The sequence below is a fragment of the Miscanthus floridulus genome, chromosome 5, assembly GCF_019320115.1.
Source record: "Miscanthus floridulus cultivar M001 chromosome 5, ASM1932011v1, whole genome shotgun sequence".
Classification (NCBI taxonomy): Eukaryota; Viridiplantae; Streptophyta; class Magnoliopsida; order Poales; family Poaceae; genus Miscanthus; species Miscanthus floridulus.
Genome location: NC_089584.1, coordinates 82,695,441 through 82,714,523, shown reverse-complemented (window position 1 = coordinate 82,714,523; position 19,083 = coordinate 82,695,441). Strand labels below are relative to the sequence as shown.

Sequence of the window (19,083 nt, the reverse complement as noted above, 5' to 3'; positions counted from 1 at the left end):
GGAGGCCCGGGCATGTTAACACGAGTGAGTATCTCCTCAAGGCTGCAATCGCATCTAGAACACTGTCACAGCACTACAACAACGAAGAAGGGTTGCCTGCTATTGGCTGTGTGAATATGTATGCAGGTTGACTCTGAATATCTATATCTATATATATACACGAGTGGATCTTGTTGTGATGGCTCTGATCAAACTGTTTGCGTTTTCAGGCTTCCAGCCCGGGAAGGAGATCCATCTCATGGCCGCAAGGGGTTTCGAGAGAGTTTCACGCTGGTTCCAGCGATCCTCTGCAGGTGGTTTCAAGGACGAAGACGACCGCAGCGAGAGGAATGGCTTGCTGAGGAGCCACTTGGATCAGATCGTGCCGGTCACGGATTTTGCTGGCACGTCCAAGGCGTTAGCTGTCCATATAGAACCAAAGGTAACTTTGGAAACTCGAGTCATCTTGTGGTATATCTGGCGTTGTCTATCTCACTCTTCTCCCACGTGATAAAGTACACTGCTTCTTCTTGAACTATCCAGACCGTAACACTGAAGGTGTCCATGCACTGCCGTGGCTGCGCAAGGAAGGTCGAGAAGCAAGTCTCCAAGCTGCAAGGTAGGCGATGAGCATGTCACTGTTCAACTGCTTGTGTTCGTCCTCAGTCCTTGTATATGTACATTAACGATGCAAGAATAAGCATTCTGATGAATTCTCTTTGCTACTGGGCTGTGTCATGTGTAGCGGTCGTATCCTTCAGAGTGGAGCTGGAGAGCAAGAGGCTGACCGTTGTCGGAAATGTTAGCCCCACGGAAGTTCTGGAGTGCGTGTGCAAGGTGACGAAGCATGCAGAGATTTTGCAGGCTGCCTAGTGATCTTTCCAGTTCCGATGATACAGACAGCTGTGAATGTGCAATACATATTGCAGTAGTATCGGATTGATGTGGAGGTTAATTTGGTAGCACAAAAATACTGTGATTCTCCTTGCAAGAGAAATAAATCCTACTGTACATCATAGTAACCCGCTATATATTAGCTACCTACCCAACTGAGTAACTGACAATCGTTTTTTGCTGCTTCTTTTCACTGATTTAGCTAAAAAAATTGATAAACTGAGAGGTGAAAAAACTGAATTTGAATTGACTGGAAACCGACTAGGATTTTGGGACCTTGCCTTGCACACGCACTCCAGAACTTGAATTTGAATTGACTGGAAACCGACTCGGATTAGGATTAACGCAACACTAAATCAGATTTGAAGTTTTGAAAACTAGTTGTTCTCGGCAACTGCTGTAATAATATCAAAATAACGTTTTTAATGAAGAAAGCTTTATGAAAAATAAGGTTTCTGCCTTTGCAACAAGTTGAAATACACAACTACTTCCTCCGTTTTAAATTATAAGTCGTTTGTTTTTCTAGATACACATTTTTTATATAGTATATATCTAAGTGTATAGCGAGAACAAATTATAATTTAGACAGGGAGTATAAAAAAGGGGAAAAATCAGCATGCACATAGCAAGACGCCAAGATCAGTGCCTCAAAGCTCCATTCCATCTAATATTCTCCGCCACCCGTCGTTCCATTACCAAGACATGACGTCATATCTGTGTAAAGTCATCGACTTTAGTGTTGCGTTAATCCTAGGGATGAAAACGGATCGGATACGGGCGGATATCACCGATATTACATTTGTTTTCATATTTCTGTCCGGATTCGGATTCGAATACGGATAGTGTCAACTATGTCGGATAGGATACGATTGTATATCAACATCATAAATATGCGATTTGAGTATTCGAATACGGATACGGTATCGGATGTTGGATATCCAGACTTGGATACGGGCAGATCTCAACCCCTCTAAATGGATTCAGTTTCGAATACGGTCGGAAAATATCCGTACCATTTTCATCCGTAGTTAATCCTAATCTTTGTGTTTAGTTGAGAAGATGAGATTATTCTTGTTCCATGTTTGGTTTGAGAGACGATGACAGAGAGAAGCCATCACCGTTTGTTATCCGTTAGACATTGTCAAGTGAGGATAATCACTCTCAGTAGCTTCTTGCTTCTTCCACACAGCGATCCCAACCCGTCCACCACCGCCCTTGACCCTAGTCGCACCATCCGCTACCGCCTTGGCCCTAGCCACGTCCACCATGCCCTCATTCCTAGCGCCCTATCAACCGCCACCCCTGTCCGATGCGCTCACAACCGCCCTCGTCGACCCTAGCCCTGTCAAATGACCGACGTGGTCCTTGCCACAACCACCTGCTTGCCAGGTAGTTGATTGGGCCGCCGTGGCACACCCCCGCACGAACGGGCAGGTCGAGCGCGCGAATGGCATGGTCCTACAAGGTCTCAAGCCTAGGATTTTCAATCGGTTGAACAAGTTTGGCGGGCGTTGGGTCGCGGAGCTTCCCGCGGTGCTCTGGAGCTTGAGGACAACCCCCAGCCGGGCCACCGGCTACACACCCTTCTTCATGGTCTACGGTTCCGAGGCTATCCTCCCAACCGACCTCAACTATGGGGTGCCGAGGGTCAGGGCGTACAATGAGCATGGAGCCGAGGCATCCCTCGAGGACGCCATGGATCAGCTCGACGAGGCGCGCGACGTTGCCCTCCTCCGATCGGCCAAGTACCAGCAGGCGCTGCACCGGTACCACAGCCGTCGGGTGCGGAGTCGGGCCTTTAACATCGGGGACCTGGTGCTCCGCCTCGTCCAGAGCAACAAAAACCGTCACAAGCTCTCCCCGTCGTGGGAGGGATCGTACGCCGTCGCGGAGGTGCTCTGACCAGGCACCTACAAGATCAAGACCATCGACGACAAGGTCTTCGCCAACGCATGGAACATCGAGCAACTACATCGCTTTTACCCCTAGCCTATGCATATGCTTAAGAATGATATTTCTGAAATACGAAAACGTTTTCTCTTATCGGTTTCGCTATCGTTCCCTCTATCTTTAGTGACACCCGACCCAACAACGGGGGTTAGGCATCACTCGGGGGGTTGATAAGAGTATATCTACTCAGAGACATTCTCTGCACCCGACCCTCCCTTACGTTAAGATCTCAATGTAAGGGCTGTGGAAATAAACCCTGAGTAAAACTGGTCGGATTGCAAGAAACCTACGCCCCAGCGGCTACGACATTTTTGCTCACCAGCGTGATCAGAGTTGTTTCGCCCGCATCCCAAGCTTTATAGCCTTAACCATGGAAAGGGTCGGAACACATTAACCTTTTTATAAAAAAGGACGAAGAACCAAAAGATTGTTCAACCATAGCAGAAATTAAAATCTGTCCATTTATTACAAGGTCACTATTTGGCCTAACTAACTAATTTTTCAGGAGGATGATCTCATCCTCTATCTTGGTAGATGTTGATGTTTCACCACCGATAGCCTGCCACGGGGGTACCCGAGGTAGTATATTCGGGCTTCAGCGTATGCAGAACTCGACGGTAAACGCAAGAGACAGTCGATTTATCCTAGTTTGGACCCTCGATCTTTGATCGAGTAATAGCCCTATGTCCAGTCGGCGTTAGCCTTTGCGTTGGATTGATTGTAAAGTGTTGAGTTACGTTATATGTTGTCTCTAACCTTCTTCTCTAAGGAGCCCTGCCCTCCTTTATATAGTCAGGAGGCTAGAGTCCTAGTCGGTTTACAATGTAGAGTCCTAGTAGGATTACAAGGTAGTATTACTACTAGGATTACATGGGAGGAATCCTAATCAAACTAGAGCTCCTCTCTTCCTTGCGGTGTATCCTATGGGTCCCGCATCGACAAGCCCCCGAGCACTTCATGGTTGAACTCCGGAAGCCTTGTCTTGTTCCTCCAGGTCTTGCCGAGCAGGAACAAGCGTCGTCCGAGTGCTTTCTTGAGTGAAACCATGTAGCGCTTCTTGGGATCTTTGAGTGGTGTGTGCTTTTTGAAGAAAAAATACTCCCATCTTGGTGTAGCCCCCGAGCCTCTTGCTATTTGGAACAAGGAGCTGGAGGGTCTTGTCTTGAAATTGCTCTGATTCTTCGTCGAAGGGCTCCCGAGCATATACCCAGATTCTTTATCAAAAAGAACTCGGATATAGATCGGTCCGGGTTCTTTTTGTCGTGAGGCCTTGAAGTGGTCTGTCTTGAAGAAGTCTTCTTGGTGACATGCGCTTTTTCAAAGAAAAAAGTGCACTCACTGAGTGTAGCCCCCGAGCCTCTTCCTATTTGGAATAAAAAGTTAGAGGGTCTTGAATCTTATGTTGTTTGAAAACTCCTGTCTTGAAGAAGTCTTCTGAGTGATGTGTGCTTTTTGGAAAAAAGTGCACTCACTAAGTGTAGCCCCCGAGCCTCTTGCTATTTGGAACAAAAAGTTGGAGGGTCTTGAATCTGAGTTGTTCAAAGAACTGAAAACCTCTTTTGAGGATATGTAGGATCTTGTAGACATTCTCAAGGGTGTATCCAAGTAACCCGCGAACTATAGTAGGCTATCCATATACCATTGCAAGTCAACACAGTTGCGCCACCGAGTACTTTCCATAATTAGCTTGCGTGCTTGATGTCTTCTTGCATGCTGCTGTATGTCATGCCTTCTTTTTGTCTTGAAGAATTCTTCTGAGTGATGTGCGCTTTTTTGAAGAAAAAGTGCACTCATTGAGTGTAACCCTCGAGCCTCTTGCTATTTGGAACAAAGAGTTGGAGGGTCTTGAATCTGAGTTGTTCAAAGAACTGAAAACCTCTCCTGTTGCAGCCCCCGAGCATATATCTGGGTTCTTTTATTAAAAAAAGAACTGGATCTTGGCATATTCTCTGGTAGTCTGTTGAGCAGCCCCCGGGCGTATTTTGTAGTTCTTGTATATCTTGAATGTACCAGAAATGTTCTTGCCCAGGTCCGGGTTCTTGCTCCGGAGGTCCCTTTGTCCAAGATTGTGGAGGAAGCCGAGAGTCAAGAATATCTAGATGCCATTGAAAAGGTGGAGCCTGAGGTTGAAGATTTAGCTAGGAGGATTGTGGATAATCTTAATATTGATATTTCTTCTCCTGATGACGATGCTTGATGTAATTGACCTTTGTACGCCAGCCTCTGTAATAGGATATTATACTCCTTTTTGAATGAAGATTCTTTATTTTTCGTTGATGTCTTCTTTGCATGGATGTCTTCGCCTTGTTTATTCTTCAAATGAGTTGTCCAAGTGATCAGAATTTTTTCTGAGTAGTCATTTCTTGGGCGTGGCACACATCCGTAGTTTAGAGTGGTCGTGTTCTTTCATCCGTTGTAGGATAATTCCTTGATGGGTCGAGCGTTTGTATGGCTTTTATCTGAGCCTTGACTTGTTGAGTGCTTATTTGGCTTTTATCTGCGCCATGTAAACAACTCGGGGTATGTAGATCGTTGTCTTGTCAAAGTCCCTTGATTTGTCGAGTGTTTGTTTGGCTTTCATCTGTGACATGAAAACAACTCGGGGTATGTAGATCGTTGGCTTGACAAAGTTTCTTGATTTGTCGAGTGCTTGTCTAGCTTTCATCTACGCCATGTAAACAACTCAGGGTATGTAGATCTTTGCCTTTTTGTTTTTGTCAGTATTGAAAAGACTTAGGACCAGTGATCTCAAGCATCTTAAGTTTCTTTGCTTTCGTCTGGTGAGCTCAAGCATGTTTTCAGCTTTTTGCTTAACTCGGGGTGTGGCCAGCATCTGGCTCTTTCCCTGGTTGTGAAAACAACTCATGATCAGTTTGGGTGTTAGCTTATCAGCTATCCTCATCGGCGAGCTCAAGCATCTTTTCAACTTTTTTGCTCTCGGCCGGTAGGCTCAGACATAATTTCAGCCATTTTGCTCTTTGGTTCAGGTGTTAGCTTATCAGCTACCCTCATCGGTGGGCTCAAGCATCTTTTCAGCTTTTTTGCTCTCAGCCGGTAGGCTCAGGCATAATTTCAGCCATTTTGCTTTTTGGTTCAGGTGTTAGCTTATTAGCTACCCTCATCGGCGGGCTCAAGCATCTTTTCAGCTCTTTTGCACTCGGCCGGTATGCTCAGGCATAATTTTAACCATTTTGCTTTTTGGTTTGGGTGTTAGCTTATTAACTACCCTCATCGGCGGGCTTAAGCATCTTTTCAGCTCTTTTGCTCTCGGCCGGTATGCTCAGGAATAATTTCAGCCATTTTGCTTTTTGGTTCGGGTGTTAGCTTATTACCTACCCTCATCGGCGGGCTTAAGCATCTTTTCAACTCTTTTGCTCTCGGCCGGTATGCTTAGGCATAATTTTAGCCATTTTGCTTTTTGGTTCGGGTGTTAGCTTATTAGCTACCCTCATCGGTGGGCTCAAGCATCTTTTTAGCTCTTTTACTCTCAGTCAGTATGCTCAGGCATAATTTCAGCCATTTTGCTTTTTGGTTCGGGTGTTAGCTTATTAGCTACCCTCATCGGCGGGCTTAAGCATCTTTTTAGCTCTTTTGCTCTCGGCCGGTATGCTCAGGCATAATTTCAGCCATTTTGCTTTTTGGTTCGGGTGTTAGCTTATTAGCTACCCTCGTCGGCGGGCTCAAGCATCTTTTCAGCTCTTTTGCTCTCGGCCGGTATGCTCAGTGAAAACAACTAGGGGAAGCCATAATAAGACATATGTTGTCGAGGAACACCATCTTTATTGATCATGAACATTGATCTCTTGTGGCTTGTATATATATTCTTCCTTGAGTTGTTTTCATGCGTAGAATCTTTTTAGTTGGCTGATGTGCCATGTATTGTTGACTTCTTTTCCATCTTTAGTTATCAACTTGTACGTGCCTGGTCTGGGTTGTCTTGGTTGTTTCTATCCGAGAACCTTTCTTGTGTCTTCTCCTCTGCAGTAATCATCTTTTCTACTATGCGTCTGAATTCTTCATTGTTTCTCGGGTTTTCTTTGCAGAAGTCCTGAAATTGCCACCTAGCCATGATTCCATGAGAGAAAGCTTTGATTACTTCTTGTTCGGTGATGTCATGTACTTGAGCACGCAGTTCGCCAAATCGTCGATAGTAATTTCTGAGACTTTCACCTCCTTTCTGCTTGAGTCCTTTCTAATTCTACGTGGGTGATGGGGTGCGTAATGATACCTATGAAATTTTCACAGAAAACTCTTTGCAAGTCCTCCCAATTTTTGATTGACCCTAGATTTAATTTGTCGAACCATTGGAGGGGCATGGTTTCTAGGGCCATGGGAAAGAACAAGGTCTTGATATCGTCGTCTCCTCCGGCTAGTTCAATCGACTGTGAGTAAATCCTGAGCCACTGCCTTGGTTCAGTCTTGCCATCATATTTAGAGTGGTTAGACGGCTTGAACTTGTGAGGTAGTCGTATTGAAGCAAGTCTGTTTGCAAAACAGAGGAATCTATCGTGCGTTCCAGCTTCTGTGTATTATGATTCAGCACCTCCTTCTAGCCAACTATTGTCTTGGTGAGAGTAGTTCCACATGGATGTTTGAATGAGTGCTTCACTTCTGATCTTCCTTGGTTGTACGACTCGGTAGTTTTGACTATGGTCCCTTCTACTTTCCCTATTGCGACTTCCACTTGGTCCAAGTCTCTCGAAAGCGGACTTCCTTTGATTTTGATCTTCCTTCCTATGAGATGTTGACCTGGCAGGTAGTTTTGAGCGTGTCTTTCCGTCGTGCGTCCTTAGGGCTGCTGACCGAAGAAAGTCTCAGAGTTGTTCCTGTTTTTCACTGGGATGTGAGGTCACTTTGAGTTCCTCTATTGCTTCTCGGATTCTATTGTAGGGTGTATTCGCCGTGCGCCTTTCTTTGACTTCTTGCTCTAATTTTCTTCTATTGTACTCAGCCAGATTTGACTCATATCTGATCCAAGCTTCCTTGCGCTGCCTAGCATGGTGTTGGCATCCTTGTTTCAATTTGTTTCTTCTTTCTCTGGCTTGCTTCTGATTCTCGGTCTCACCATCATGCCCCTAGATAAAGGGTGATATGTTGGACTTAGATTCATCCGATGACCTGACGTTCGGTGCTTCTAGGGGGACCAATGGTGATCGAGGATGGCGAACCATGAATACTTCTCGTGTGTGAATTGTTCTATTATCGGTGTTGGTGTCCACACTGTCGGAGTTGTTAATAACTTTAGTAGAGGCTTCAAGGTCATAGATCAAGTCTCCTTCTTGGTAGGGTAGAATTGTTGTTGTCGTCGTTCCGACTAGTCGGGTACCGCTATCCTCAGGAACAGAACCTAGCCAGTGGATGATGTAGTCTTGAGATGTTATAGTTAGTACGAGACCTTCCTGAGCTCCTTTTAGTGGCATTCTAAGCACCGGATCGAGGGATCCTTCGGGCCGTGCCTGATAAAATTTTGCCATGTTGTTTAGTCCGAATGGAAAAGGACCGACTTCTTGAAAGGACTCTGAGTGTACTCCGAGTTGTATTCTTGATAGGCCAAGGCCACGTGCTGGAGCCCCACCAGAAAAGAACTTGGTTTCTTGAAAGAACTCGGTAAAGACTCCATCTTGGATGCGGAGCCTAAGTTTGAGTCGGATGCGCAAAGCCGCGAAATCTGAGTTGGATCGGATATCACGAGCTGTGCGAATCTTTCGGTGAGTTGATCTGTTGTAGTCATCGAAATAGAAAGGTCTTCATGGTGATCCGAATCTTTGAGGAGATGGCTTTGGAGCTTGCCATCATTGCCGGCCTTGCAGATCCATGAACCAAAGATGAAGGTTGATCCCGTCGAGAAGATCATGTTGTCGAGGTCTGTTGAGCTCTCGGATGCAGTTTCGCCGAAAGCCCCATCCTGGCACGCCAGCTATCGATGTTTCACCACCAATAGCCTACCACGGGGGTACCCGAGACAGTATGTTCGGGCTTCAGTGTATGCAGAACTCAACGGTAAATGCAAGAGATAGTCGATTTATCCTGGTTCAAACCCTTGATCTTTGATCAAGTAATAGCCCTACGTCCAGTCAGCGTTAGCCTTTGCGTTGGATTGATTGCAAAGTGTTGAGTTACGTTATATGTTGTCTCTAACCTTCTTCTCTAAGGAGCCCTGCCCTCCTTTATATAGTCAGGAGGCTAGAGTCCTAGTCGGTTTACAATGTAGAGTCCTAGTAGGATTACAAGGTAGTATTACTACTAGGATTACATGGGAGGAATCCTAATCAAACTAGATCTCCTCTCTTCCTTGCGGTGTATCCCGTGGGTCCCGCATCGATAGTAGATAAGTCCTACGCCCGAGGGGCCACCTTCTTCTCGATGTCCTCTAGCTCAGCGTCGGAGTAACCGGGCATGAAGCCTTGGTTCATCGTCTCTAGATCGATGTTCTCATAGTGAGAACGAGCGATCATGAACGACCGATGAACGTCGAAGCGAAGTGCATCCCTTGCCATCGCGCACTTGATCCATGATCCAGACGACGTGGACCGCGACTGTAACAGAACCGCCCAATTTATAAGAGCACAAGTACAATAGCAATCACCGAAGCGATCAAACTATCATACTTGAGCCCATATAAACCCGGTAGTTCAATGAAATCACGAAGGATCTCAAATCAACCAACATACAAGCCAAGATCATACATGATTTAACATAACAAGTCACATGTTACATCATAGTTCACAAATGGTTCACAAGTATCTCACATACATCGGAGTTCACATAGTTATTACAAACCAAGTTCAAATAGCAGAAGCAAAGTAGTTTGACATCAACATCACACTTAGTTCAAATACATGCCAGTACCATGGTCATTTCTAGCAAAAGCATAACAAAGAGGATAACTTAGGAGTACCATGCCCCATGGTTTAGCCCTCATCCACAGCAGGATGAAGGTAGTTCTTACAGTACCCATGATACATCATAGCATCTGCAACAAGAGGGAATAAACCCTGAGTACGAGAATGTACTCAGCTAGACTTACCCGTCGTAAACCAGAAATAATATCACACCAAGGAGTATGCAATGCTTTATCGGTGGAGTTAGCTTAACAATATTTTGCATAAAGCTTAAGTAACATAACTTGGAGATTTAATATCTTTAGCATCAAATTGAATACCTATTCAATTAAGCATCTCTAGATTAGCTCCTGTACTAGAGCAATCACGTGATTAAGCTAACAAGCATTAGTAACCATATCCGGTGTATTAATTGGAGCATTATCATAACCATCAAGTTCCATCAATTGATGCTACGTTGCCGCCGCTCAGTCAAGTTCTTACTATCTGGGAGAGATGGCGACCCAAATCGATTCCAACCAGCTAGAAAGTTATTCCTAACACAAACCCATACTTCCCCCGTCGGGGTCGTGTCAGGTCAGCTTTGGTACAACTCAGGTATCGTTGGTCCGATTAGCGCCACACCCTCAGGGATACTACCAGTCTGCCAGGAAGTTTAGGCCTGGCCTGCCCTTGGACTCACGCCACTGGCTCCCCGCACACCCTTACTTCCTCTAGTGTGCACACTTTCACTTACCGGGTCTCGACTTGAGTTGAGCTACTCGGCTTCACGGTCAGAACGGCTTATCCGACCAACTAAGTGCTAGGCATGCGTTCAACATGCCATGAGGACGTACAACGAATCGGTCCTTAACTGACATAGATGGGGATAAATAGGCACCAAGACCTCCATGCCTTGTTGCTTCTCTATCACAATCCCGCCCGGTCTCCTTTTATTCATCAACACATGGTTATTTCTGACTTCTACCGGTCTATCTATATCTTGCAGGTGACAGGAAATCACCCGACTTCTACCGGTCTAAACATGGCTAAGCATATATTCGATCCTAGACCTATAAAGGATTCAAGATATATTTGTCTGGACAAGGAAAGTATATACGACAAGTGGTTCCAATCAACCCTTAGTACTTAATGCATCAACATAAAAGGACTCAAGTTAACATTTAGAAAACATAGGAGGCTTAGAATGCTCCGGGGCTTGCCTTTTAGAAATGAGAAAGGTTGGTGATCAGGACACTCAGGAAGATCTTCCACGTTGACTCCTCCTTCCTCCTGAACCTCCTGCTCTTGGGCTGCCTGCTGCTCCTCCTGACGCTCGGGTTTGAACTCGAGTAGCGTCACTCCTTCCGGGGAACCTATTGCATGCATATGCACAAATGAGTACCATGAATGCATAAAAGATGGGATAACATGATGAAGTGGATACACATGAGCATGGTTATCCACAAGATGTACGATAAGTTTAGCATTCGTTGATCAAGTAGATGTATAACTTTCTTCTAGTTGATCTTTACTGAGTAGGTGCATATCTCTTCTATAGTACAAGAAACATACACTCACCAAGTTTTAGTAACCTAAGGTAAAGTTGTTCATCATTAGTAGGAGGCTTAGAACCTACAACTAACAACTAATCTTAATTAGCCTAAGCATCTACACAAGCATCATATAAGATAAACAATTACAATTTGACTTAGTCATTTCCTGGACCGTAAACAACAACTACTTATTTTGACGATATCTGAAGTTCTACTCAACCAAATACTATGATCTTGGACTTTCTGGAAAGTTTATAAAACTGCCTACAACTTTCTTATAGTCATATCAAGATGATTCAGTGGCTATCAAGGTCAAATAAAGCAATTTCCTAGATCTGTCCAGAAATTCCAGAGAATAAGCATTTCTGGAGACCAACTTCCAACAACTATAACTTTCAAACCATTTAGCCTACTGCCATGAAAATTTTATAAAAGCAAGATAAGTAAGTTATGTACAACTTTGTTATTGATATAATTCACAGCAAACATCATTTTACACATGCAATTTACTTAACAACAGAAACTATCCAAAACAGCCACTATAATTAAATTATAGAGCAATTAATATTTTATTGCATACAAGCAATTAAATCTGGGCATAACCAATGGTACCAACAGTTTATAGACATCATATATACTTTAGAAAATATAATGGTCAAGCCCAAATAAATTATTTAAATGCCTTTATTAATTTATTTGGACACTAAGGTGAAATAAGGAACATATATTAAAAGTGTACAGTAAATTCTGAGAAAATTATAATAGTCTACATATGACCCCAAAAGTCTACTGTACAAATTTCATGCCATTTGGATAAGTATAGCCATCTCTACAAAAATGACAAGTTGCATAGGCTTATTTTAGCAAAAATAGTTTAGCCTAGTGAAAAGTGTCAAACAACAGATTTCATATTTTTTCTTACTTTCATCCTAACACCATAACACTGTGTAAAAATTTGCATGATCATAAGTTATGTATTTTTCCCATTTATTTTCACTAGAAACTAGCAATTAATCAAAGTTAAATAGGAAGACCATATTCTAAGTATACCTACTTTAGGTTTAGCATTTTTCCTAGCTAGAGCTTGTCAACACAAGACTAGTAACATTGGAATGATAATTTTTGCACTTTCCTAGCTCAAGATATGCATTTTATAAGATGGAAACAAATTTAAAAGCACTTATCTAGCTCAATTTAATTCCCCGAGAAAATATCACAAATAGGAGGTTTCATATTTTTATCAAATAGTACATTTCATAAAGAATCCATCAAAATTTGGATCACTCCTAGCTCTAGATATGAATTTTTGAAGTTTGCTACAAAATTTGGAATAATAAATAAAGAAATTTGAATTTCAAATCGAGCTTAGCTGCTAGGTGCACCCGGTCCAGTGCACCCACTATGACTAACAACGAGGCCCATAGGTCAACGGGTCCCACCCGTCAGCGATACATGAGCAGAGGATGGCGTTGACCGGCCGGAGCTCGCCGACAGTAGCGTCTTCACCATCATGACCTACTCGACATTCCACGTTGACTGGTGTCCTTGGTTGGCTTAGTGGTTTGCCAGAGCTATCTCATCGGTGAGCATGGTGGCTCAGCGACGACGCGTGGTGGTGGACTTGCCGTCTCCAGTGACGACACAGCCAGGTAAGCGTGGCTACGGCTTCCATGGACTCTAGCAGAGCTCTCGGGTTAGGTGTGGCAGAACCTCTTGAGAAATCAGGCCCGCGTGCATCTATCGTTGTCTCAATAGACCTTTGATAGCGTACACGAGTTTCCAACAACTTAACAGGTCTATCGGGTGTCCTCGGGAAACCCAAATCATCCACGATTCTTATTCGAACAGGATCCCAATCACAGACATTGCAGATTACAATGGTTTATTCAAATATATACATCAGAGTAAAAGATAGCGGAAGTCTTAAGATAACATAGTTTACAAACCAGTTGTTTTCAAACTTACAATACCATAAGTGTCATACAACCATAGTAGCGGGATAATATTACATTAACATTATTTATCATACAAACTAGTGCCTTGTCCAAAGGCCATTCATCATTCCTCATCGTCATTGACTTCAAACACAGACATGCAGCAGGGACCAAAATAAGCCTGCGCATATGACTCACCTACAACAAGGGTTAACAAACCCTGAGTACAAAAGTACTCAACAAGACTAACTCGACGCAAAGGGGTGTAAGACTTTTAAAGATGCAGGGGTTGGGGCAAGGTAAGGATGTAGCAAGTCTCAAAAGTTCTTTGCCAAAAGCTTACTATTCTTCATCCTATTTTCACGTTTTACCCCTAAGTCCTTTTAGTTCATTATCTCAACTAAATGTACATTTCCCATATTCCAATCCTTCTCATTTCATTCTTTTTCTCATGTTTTAGTAATTCACCAGTCCTACATTGCTTCTATAATGAATCAAGTCTCCATATCCACGGAGCACCGGCAATTTGAATTGATTCAAGTCCTAGCTAGGGATTCCTTATCACACGACATATGTAGAACTTAATCTTGCATATATCAACCTCGCTACCGAATCCTCCTATACTAAGCCGTCTCCACGCCACCCGAGAGCACAACACACCTCAAATCCGACCACATTCCAGCCATGAGGGTACATGCTACTCCCACCATCTCTCCACTCCCAGTGCGTGGGCATTTGTCTTAGTATCAGATTAGCCGAAATAGGCTTACCGGGGTATGTGACCAGTACTACAAAGTGTCTCGTTCAGAAGATCCACAATGAGTGGCCTTTAAACGACATAGTCAGCAACATTACCCAACATTCAAGGTAGGTCACCCGACTAGTCTCTAGTTCATTCTATGTTCTTTCTTTCTTTGGCCAGTATGCCATCTTTGATTGTATCGAAACTTTTACTTTGAAAACCTACCATAAAGCATACTAAGCATTCTACGCCTTTGTAAATGAAATCATCTTCAAGGATGGTAAACAATTAACAAGGTAGGCAATGCATCAAGTAGGTAACATTTGAAATAATCAACTTAATGCAATAGGCAACATAGGTGATAAACTTTTCAAAGTAAACAAGGTAATGGTTTAATGCATAAACTGGGGCTTGCCTTCGTTGACGATCTCAGGTTCCGGATCAGTACCATAATTATCGAATCCCGTGACAACTGGGATTCTTCCAGAACTTGCTCAACTAGAATCGTTTCACTCTTGGATTCTACACAAAATGATAACATATGCTTTAACACGATGATAATGTAAACATGATGCTATCATTGTACATGAAATATAACAACACCTCGAATACAACTGTTTTTCACGGTACAGTTGCAAGCCAACAAAACCAACTTGCAATTCTACCATCAAGAACCACACATGTGACTTGACCAAACTGATCTTGAAACCCTACTAGTCACAAAGCATGATCAAAATAAGATCAAACACTAATCAAACACTTAGGGTTTGCTTTTATTTATTTTTGAATTAATTTGGAAATAAGCCCAAAAATGAACTTGTTCCAAATGACCTCAAAATTTTATGTAAGCTTCCTCATGACAAATTAGTGTACCAAAACAAATTTCATAATTTTTGGAATTATATAGTGGCCTACAAAAATCATGGAAATTACATTTATCAATTAATGGACTGAATATTTGAACATTAAAAATTTATTCAAATTTCAAGTTTCATATTTTTAAACCATACTAGAACATGTACAGAAGCTACACACAAATTTTCAGAATTTTTGGAGCTATGATTATTTTCCTACAAATTCCCAAAGTTTTAGCACTATTCAAAATTCAGAAATAACAAAACTTCACAGTTCTCTCTCTCTCACTGACAGCCGGTCCCGCATGTCATCCCTAACCTCTGGCTTTGACCGTGGCAACGACGGCGCTGACCGGCGCTAACTTGCCGACGGTGAGTCTAACGTCGAAGGCAAAGGCACCACAACGTTCACAAGGACTAGGCGCATCGATCTGTGGCGCTACGGAGGTTGACACCGGCCATGGCGGATGCGGTGGCACAGCAGCATTACGCCGGTGAAACAAGGCCGGTAACGGTGAAACAAAGAGTTCAGGAAGCATCAGTGGCTCACCCCGAATGTGTTGAAGCAACGAGCGAGACCGGAGAAGCTATGGTGACGCGTTTTGACGGTGACAGTGATCACGGCGGAGCGGACCTCGTCGACGATGGCGTTCCAGCGACTGCAGTGGGCAAAATGACCAAGCAAGAGTAGATTAAGCACTACAGCATCGAGACGAAGCTATAGAGACAACAAGCGAGGGCAATAGCTCACCGGATGATGCTGGCCACGGTGAATCGGAGTTTCGGTCGAGGTCGCCAGCCGCGAGGAAGAAGAACGTGGACAGCGAGTTCTCGGCGAAATCAAGCGGTAGCAACAGGTCGGTCGGATGCGTAAGGAGCAGGCAAAATTGGAACACTACTTTTCCGAGGCTATCTTGCACCGAGGAGGCGAGGGGAGCTCGCTGGAGTTGAGACGGCGGCGTCGGGAAAACAGAGGGAAGGAAGAAAAGCAAACGACGACGTCTGGGCTTTATAGCGCGGCCAGGAGCACGCGGGAATGACACGCAGTGTGCACCCCATGCTAGCACGAAGCCGAGGGTGGCCACGGGCGCGCCTGGAAGGCCGGAGAAAGGACACCGGCGGTGGGGCGATGGCGCCCTGTTGTCAACTTGATTTTTGAAGTATTTACAAAATTGCCACTGAGTTCATTTTACAAATTACTCCCAATTTTTCTAAAGAAGTTGGAAATCTCCAAAAATGAAAGTTGCTTAACTTTTCAAATTCTACAACTTTGCTTCAAGGAATATTTTCAAATTCTGCCTCCATTTTGAAATTTGAATTTAGGGTGCATTTGAGTATTTGAATCATTTCAAAATTACTCCAAATTTTATATGTAAACTTGAAAAACTTTGAATACCAAAGTTGATCCTTATAAAATAATATTCAACTTTGCTTTTTGCCACAACCCCAAATTCCAAATGGATTTTGAATTAGTTAAAAGGGGCAAAAAGGACTTTTATGATTTGAATTTGAATTCAAATTTGATTTGTTTACCTTTTTACTTTAACTTTGATTTTTGACCAGTAACATGGCCCATTAGGGTTATTTGAGTCAAATGACACATGGCCTCACATGATCATATGAAATTTGACCCTTGTGGTCATGATCTTTATTTAGAGTTTGAATCACAATCTTATGAAATAAAGCTTATTTAGTGAATGCATTCAAAATTTTCTACTTTATGAATGCTTTGCAATGCATATGATGGCATGTCAAGTTTTAGTGCTAGGTCAAAACACCAAAGGTGTTACATTAGGTCTAAGCCATGATAGAGTGGCGGTGAGGTCCCGCGGAGCTGGGTGGCGCCTGGTGCACGGCGGCGGCGCTTACCGTTTCGGCGAGGGGCTATCAGCGACCTGCCTCCAACATAGGATATGGATCTAGTGCTCAAGGCGACTCAGTAACAGGCACCATAGGGGACTATGGGTTACCGATTGGGGTTGGCCACGGCGAGCGCGTGCTTGCGGCCATGGCGGGCGCGCACAGTACGGATGTGTGTTCCGTCACTGACGAAGCGGTAGCGGTTAAACGAATGGTGGCTCTAGCTTCTAGGACCTATGGTGAAGACCGAATGAGGGAGAGAGAGAGAGCAGAGATGCACAGGTTGTGGCTAGCCATGTGCATGCTCATGCTCGGTGGTGCACCGCAGCCATGGCAGCAACGGTGGCGTGACAATGTGGCCTTATCGGTGCTCGTCTAGTGGCGCCAGCTACTCGGGAAGGTGGAACGGCTCATGACAGAGCTACATGCAAGGTTGATTAGGTGATAGTGCAGCGGTGGTGATGTGCTTGGCCGGCGACGATGCGACGGTGGTGGCGCTATGCTTTGCTCTGCTCTAGAGCCCCGCGCGAGCGAGATGGAGAGGGTGAGAGAGTGAATGAGCGCGTAAGAGCGAGGCGACCGAGCGCTAGCCTTTGTGGCATGGCAGGGTGGGCCACCATCGACGTATGGCTGCCATGTGGTGCACATGGCTTGCGCTGGTCAGCCACGATGCGTGCGGCAAGGCCAGTTTCAGTTTGGATGAAACCGTCTAAAACTCATTTTTCTCTCCACCATAACTCCTAATCCATCGAGAATCATTGGAAACTGTATTAGTGAAAGTTGTAGAGCTATGTGAGATCTCCAACTTTGCTTTAGGAAGTAACATCTAATTCATCATGGTTAGCAAGTTACAAAGCTCCAAAGTGGTGCACTTGAAACTGAAATCAGCATTTTGGACTTAGCAAAATTTCTAAGTTTAGAAACAACATTTTGTTGATTCTTGTGAGCCCTATTTGACCATGTTAGGCACTAAATTAGCTCATGACACTTCAATAAAGTTTGTTCCATATAAGATAAGCTATAACTTTTATTAAGGGTGCACTGCCATGCAAACACTCTATGCTATAGTTCAACTTTGGTCAAAGTTGGATCATGAAAAATGACATTTTGAGTAAACTAGGACTTAGAAGCAAAATTGGCCCATGTCATGAATACAAACATTGTTCCATTTACCATCCTAGACATGTCTAAGGTGTTTTTGTGTCCTCACAACCATCTCTTGCATTGGTCACACATGATCACAACCATATGCATGTATATAATCAACATCACATGTGATAATATGTAAAGAATAAGTTGAAATTCCATATGGTCATGCTCATGAATGCTTGGATGATGCTTGTGCTCATGAAATGCAAGTGCCAAATGCAATGCTTAACACTAGGGTGTTACAATGAGCGAGCTCGTCTCCTACACCGGGGCTAGCGTGAGGTCATCGTAGACCAGCTAGATGGCGACGTGTAGGGCGTCGTGCTCATCGCTCTCCTTTAGGAAGGTGGCTTTCACCTCGCTGAGCTTCTTCTCTAGGCTATGGCTCTTCATCATCTCTGCCCCGAGCCTATGATCAAGACCTACCCAAAACACGCACCAGCCATGTCAAAAAGCCTATCGTGGATCCTAGAGAGAAGGACAACAAAGGAAGACCAGGGCATACCGTCCATGTCTTCCTAGACCTTGCACGCCTCATCACGCTACTGGGCCACCTCAGCCTCTAAGTTCTAGGCCTGCTCCTAGTGCTGGCTGGCCTCCACAGCGAGTCTGGTGGTCACCACCTCTACCGCGGCCTTCATATCCTTCTCCCCCTAGAGCTCGCCCTCTAGTAGGTCAATCCACTGCTGGGCGTCATCATCCTCCTTCCATAGCCGCTCGATCTCTATGGCGTCCTTGCATGTACTCTCGATCAGGTCCCAAAACTTCTCCCTAGCTTCATAGGCATCGTCATGAGCCTTCGCATACTTGATCTGGAGGTCAGCCAACTCTTGGTGAATGAGGGCAAGTTCGGCCACTTCTTGACGAGCGGTAGCGAGCTGGGTGGCTAGTTCCTCATGTAGCCACTCCCCCATAGCTCGCAGCTGCTCCTCCACCGCGAGGTGATCCAAAACACCCTTCTCACAACAAAGGAACACAGACTTCTAGATGCGGTCCATGAGAACCTATGAAAAGGGAATGAGTTAAAAGGCAAGAAAAGGGAAGATGAAGGTCAGAAATGTTGATGCACTATATCTAGCCAACTAGAGCGATGACATCTTGTAGCGAACTCAGCACGGTGGTTAGGGCACGGACCGTGGCCCCCACCTCCATGTGGATGCTCTCCCACTCCCTCTTCTCCATGACATCATTGAGACTGAAGAGCATCGCCCCTAGGTCCCAACGGTTGGCCCACTTGATCTAGGGTCCTCCACAGGTGTGAGGCTCGCCACCGATAGGCAAGATGCCTCTACGCCGACCCTAGGCAGCACCGACCCCTCTCACGACCGCAACTCCTATAGAGCG

The 19,083-nt window shown here is 44.5% G+C and overlaps 1 protein-coding gene across 1 annotated transcript; it reads left to right on the top strand.

Moving 5' to 3' along the window:
• Nucleotides 1-2,325: 2,325 nt before the first annotated feature.
• Nucleotides 2,326-2,775, top strand: LOC136454842 (uncharacterized). Its single transcript, XM_066455103.1, has one exon. The coding sequence runs from the start codon at nucleotides 2,326-2,328 to the stop codon at nucleotides 2,773-2,775; it is 450 nt and encodes a 149-aa protein (XP_066311200.1).
• Nucleotides 2,776-19,083: the final 16,308 nt, after the last annotated feature.

What these genes read in the sequence shown, in the direction of transcription:
- LOC136454842 (XM_066455103.1), top strand. Translation starts at nt 2,326, where the DNA reads ATGGTCCTACAAGGTCTCAAGCCTAGGATTTTCAATCGGTTGAACAAG.